The sequence below is a fragment of the Arachis ipaensis genome, chromosome B08 (assembly GCF_000816755.2).
Source record: "Arachis ipaensis cultivar K30076 chromosome B08, Araip1.1, whole genome shotgun sequence".
NCBI lineage: Eukaryota > Viridiplantae > Streptophyta > Magnoliopsida > Fabales > Fabaceae > Arachis > Arachis ipaensis.
In genome coordinates, this window is record NC_029792.2 from 27,505,709 (window position 1) to 27,511,396 (window position 5,688).

General features: G+C 29.0%; 1 protein-coding gene across 1 annotated transcript; it reads left to right on the plus strand.

Moving 5' to 3' along the window:
• On the plus strand, positions 4,817-5,678 carry LOC110265280 (AAA-ATPase At3g50940-like; the record flags this gene model as incomplete). The annotated part of the gene is made up of 1 exon (XM_021108198.1): positions 4,817-5,678. A coding segment is annotated over exon 1 (696 nt), but the record flags the coding sequence as incomplete, so codon positions are not given.

Genomic DNA, 5,688 nt, shown 5'->3' on the forward strand with positions numbered 1-5,688 from the left:
TAAAAACTGACTTAAGTAAATTTTAAATTTTTTTTTTGTGAAGCAGTGATGCTGCCATTTCATTCACATTTATGGCCGGCACATGACAAGAAAAATAAATTCAAGAAGCAATTTCCCACCTTATTTGGACGATTAGTTGTATGCTTATGCACTATAATTTAAGAGGCAAATTATACTTTGCTGATTTGCTGCCACATAATAGATATATTGCTAGATACTACAAATGAACTCTCCATTTTCCAAGTTGCTAGATATGTTTCTATATATGTGTTTGAATTCCTTTTTGTGGTATAATATAACCGTATAATAACAAATAACTAAAATTAGAAAATTTGAAAATTTTAAATTAAAAAAATATTGATATATTTTGAGTATAATAATAGAATTTAATATTGTCGATATAAACTAGTATTACACATACATATAATCTAATAATATCATATCATCAAAATTACCTACTTTTTAAATACACTAGAATGAGACTCGCGCGATGCGCAGAACGACAAATTAATGATAGTATATAATAAATATTAAAAATTGCTATGTTTTGTAAAATTAAATTAAATATATATAAATTAAAGTTAAATTTAAAAGATGTTTTATTTAAAATAATTTGTACTACAAAAGATTTGGATATTAGAATTGTACAAAGTGACATTTTTATTTGGTAGTTTGATTTTCACATTTGTTTTAGTTAATGGGCTTAATCTTCTTATGTGGCGCTCATCTTCCTTTCTTTTTATTGGTTGTTGTTAGAGTTGTTGCTTTTTTCTTTCTGTCGTAGGTTCTTGTGAAGGTATGTTCTTTATGAATTGTTGAGTTGTATGCACTTTCTATTGTGTTGTTTGTTCCATCTTTATATGTATGTTCTTCTTTCGAAGATGTGTCGTGAATTTGTATGATTTTCTTTCTCCTTAATCTCTTGATGAATATGTAATTTTCGTTTGATAATATTAGTGTTGGTGAAATTGGTTCTTATAATCAATGAATAATTTAAATTAGAAATAAAAATGATGTCTTGAATGTATTATATAAAATATAATTCTTTAAACTAAGAAAAACAATAGATTTAAAATTTTTTGAAAAAGATCGTACCTTTGTATTCACTAACCAATATTGATATGAGTGCAACAATTTTTTGGCCCTTTATTTGTGTTGTAATTTTTTTGTTTATCTGACGTGAGAGATTTCTCTACAACGTGACTTTTAACACGATATTCCTAAAATTATTAGTATTTTGTTAATAACTATATATAAATGAAAAATGAATTGCTTGTATACTTTTTTACTCTTTTAAGTATCAATTCCATTCTTTGTATTTTTGTGGATTTTTTTTAACATCTATTTGTTCTTCTTCTCTTAGTGTATGCAGTTTTTCAATGACATTTACAATAAAAAGAACAAAAATGTGTAAATTTTTTTTTAATAAGTTACTTTTAATAAGAATAATTGAAATAGTATAAAATAAAATTACTTGTTAATATTATTTTTGACCCACTCTGATAGATAATGTCTCAAGTGATAGAAATTCAAAATAGTGTTGGAAAATGTTCAAAACTGGATCTTTAATTTCTTTCACAACAGTTGTGAGTAAAAAATTTGTTTTCATTGTACCTTTAATTGGTCTATACAAATCACTTCACTACAACAAATATGGCCTTTAGCAACGCCAAAGTTTACAATGCCTTAAAACCGTTCTCTTAGATAGGTTTAGACAACGGTTTTTTAAAGTGTTACTGTTGAATTCAATTTTTCATCAATTTCTAGCAATAAATTAAAACCGTTCTGTTTGACTACTTTAAAGAACGGTTTTATAACCGTTACCATGATTTGGCTTTAAGCAACGATTTTTTATTGTTGTTTAAAGAATTGCACAAAGAAAACGCATTAAAACCGTTGCCGAAATGCTACACTTTAAAACCGTTCCATTAGATGGTCTTAGACAACAATTTTTACAGTGTTACTGTTGAAATTCATTTTTTCATTATGCTATAGTAATAAAATAAAATCGTTCTCTTTAACTATTTTAAAGAATGGTTTTACAATTATTACAACAATTATTTATGAAACAACCATTTTCTAATATTATTTAAATAATTATACAAATTAAACAATACTAATTGAAATAAATTTATTATAAATATTATATATTATTATAAATATATAAAAAATATTATATTTTTAACACATATAGCTAAAATAAATTTATAATAAATATTAATATAAAGAAATAAAATTAAAATAATTCTAAAATAAATATTATATATCTATTATTGATTATTAATTTTTTCCTAATTAATAAAGGAATACATAACAGCAAAATTTACTAAGAAAGCTCCCTCCTTCTCTTCGAAACCAAAGAGAATGCTACTCTTCCTCCCTCCACCGTACCGAACCCTAACCCACGCCTCAGAATCAGAGAAGTCATCGCACCGCAGCTCTCCATGAAACCGTAAATCGCACCATCATCGCAAGTCACCAGGAAGCCCCAAATCGCCACTCACCATCGTCGCACCATCATCGTCGCTGCCTCCTTCTTCCCGGCGTCGCTGAGTCTTTCCGCGGCGTCGTTGCTTCTCCCCTCTCCGAGGCTTCACTGCTTCTCTACGGCGTCTTTGCTTCTCCCCTGTTCTGTTTCTACCTCGCTGCTTCTGCGTCACTGTCTTGGATGATTGTGATTGTGCTTCGCTGTTGTTGCTTTGCTGCTGCTGCTGCTTCGCTGCATTGGCCGTTTGTGGGTTGTCATCTGTGGTAAGTGGTCTTCTTTTCTGATTTCTGTTGCCTATCCAGTTACGATTTTAAACCGTTGTCATGTTAATAGGAACGGTTCGAAACTGTTGCTTATTGAGTAACGGATCAAAACCGTTGTTTAAAATTTTTCGTCAAAACCGTTGTCTATGCCACTAACTGTGGCAACGGTTTTTCTGTTACCGTTGCCTTAGGTAAAAAACCGTTGCGTTTGAGTATTGGTAACGGCCGCATATACCACAGGTCAAAAACCGTTGCCAAAGCGTTGCCTAAAATTTTGGAGACGGTTTTTCAATCTACGGTAACGGTTTTTGACCGTTGCGAAAAGCCTTGTTTGTTGTAGTGTTTGCATCTTCTATTTTCAAAATTTTTATAGTATAGACTTTTCCTTCTTGTAACAAATGTTTGAATTTATTCATCATATTTTTCTTCACAACTACATGAAGAGATGTTCTCTGCAGTGTTAGTAAATCATAGTTAATAATTAGTTAAAAAAAGTGATTACATTTATTTTTTTAAGTTATTAAAAAAAGAACAATAAATAGCACATTGAAAGAAGTATAATTTTAACGATATTGAAATATAATTATATATAAAGTATTATAAAATAATATAAAAAGTATTAAAAGCAAAAATAATTAAAGTATTTTTTGTAAATTCAATTTAAAAATACAATAAATATGTTTGTTTTGTACATTTTCATCTAATATAATCATTTCTAAGCAAAGAGACTCCTCTTCATTTGTGGGTGTTATTGTTTTCCATAGACGAACCACGCGAACTTTGATAAACCAATTGTCTGTTTGTTTGGTGATATTGTCCAAAGAATGATGCTCCACTGAGTAAGTTTGAGATGTTGTGTAGTTCGAAAATAATTTTTTTGTGCTAAATTTGATGTTATTTGAAGGAATAGTGATAAAAAACTTATAGAAGTAGTTCAAATAGTATGAAATTTGAATATTTGTAACGTAAAATTTATTATAATTAATAATATTATTATGACATTTGTAATATGGATGTTTATTATATTTAATGAGTTATTTATAGAAATTAATAAATTAATTATTGAGGTTATAAATTTACTGTATTATTTATAACGGTAAGATATAATAAATATAAGAATATGAATTCAGTGTCTTTGTAGATTACAAATTTGGTTAGACACTATTAATTTCTAATTATTGTCATTGGTAATTTTTTTATTTGAAAATAATAATTGATTTGGTAAAATTGAGTGGTTTATTTTAAAATTTTACCAACTAAGCAATGTTGCTTACATGACATTAATAAAAGGGGAAAAATATTTTAAAAGTAACGTGATAAACTTGTTCATTTACTTTTATATATTAAAAATAAATAGTCTTCCATCGAATTTAAACTTGTAATAATTGTGGACAATAGAACTCAGCCAGTAGTGATAGAGGAGTTGATTTGATGCATGCATAACTAACTACTGTGTGTGCGGAGTTAGTTATGCTGCAACTAGCTGCTGGTTCACTTAGTGCTTGTTTGGCTATTATTATTTTGATAAAAAAAAATTTTTATTAATAAAAAAGATTTTTTTTATTTATAATGTTTTTGGTAAATTTTTAATAGTAAAAATAAAAAATTAAAAAAATATATTTTCTGAGAATCTCAAATTTACATTTTTTTTAAAAGATATTTTTTTATTAAAAAAAGATGTTTTTCATGTAATAAATAAATAAAAAAGTACTTTTATATTATTATATCCAAATGGACTTGTTTGAGTGAACTTCTAAAAAAAGATCTTTTTTTAAATTATTTTTTTTAAAAGATCTTATAGAAAATAAAAAGTAATTTTATGTTTTGAAAAAAGATCTTTTAAAAAAAGATAATTCAAAAAAAGATATTTTTTTAAAAGCCCACCCAAACAAGCTATTAGTTTGTTGCAGCTAGATATTTAAGTGTTAATTAACTTAACTTGAGTTAGAAGCTAACCAGAGTTTGTTAGCCATAATTAGAAGTTAGTTACTGTTTTTTGTTCTGAATACCTTGTGTAACTGAATCAGATGTGATTCATTATTAATTCCATTCTCTCATTTTCTGATCTTTGCATGCTCTAGCCTTTCTCTCTCTCAACTCTACTCTATCACCATCACCACCTCTGCACTTAGATATGAGTTTTCACAATAATAAAGCCTAAACTTGTTTTGGTCAACAAGACCCTCTTCTCTATCTTCTCCTCCCATATCTTGCTTCTTCTCATCAAAATCATGGACAACTGTTTCCAAGATCATGGAAACAACAACAATGGCACTGCAGTTATATCCACAGTGGCTTCCATTGCAGCCTCGGCTATGCTAATTCGAACAATTGTCTACGATTACGTTCCTCATGAGATCATAAACTTTTTCAACTTAAAGTTTCATGACATGAAGCGTTTCTTCTCCTCCCAACTCACCATTGTGATCGAAGAGTTCAAAGGAGTTTCAAAGAACCAAGTTTATGAGGCTGCAGAGGTCTATTTAGGAAGCAAAGGCACACTCTCTGCGGTTAGAGTTAAAGCAAGCAAATCAATGGAGGACAAGAATCTTGCATTTGTTATGGACAAGAACCAAGAAGTTTGTGATGATTATGAAGGAGTTATGGTGAGGTGGAAGCTATGCTGTGAATATGTTGCTTCAGCAGGTAACAAAGAACACCCTGATGATATCAATGCTTCTTTGAAATCAGAGGTAAGATCCTATGAACTCACCTTTCACATGAAACACAGAGACAAGATCTTCAATTCATATTTGCCCTTTGTGTTGGAAAGAGCAAAGGCTATTAGAGAAGGGAACATGGCTTTGAAGCTTCACACAATTGACTATGATCATTATTGGGTTGGAGAAGTCAAGTTTTGTCACCCCATGAGTTTCAAGACACTTGCAATTGATGATGAACTCAAGAAGGAGATAGTTGATGATTTGAAAAATTTTG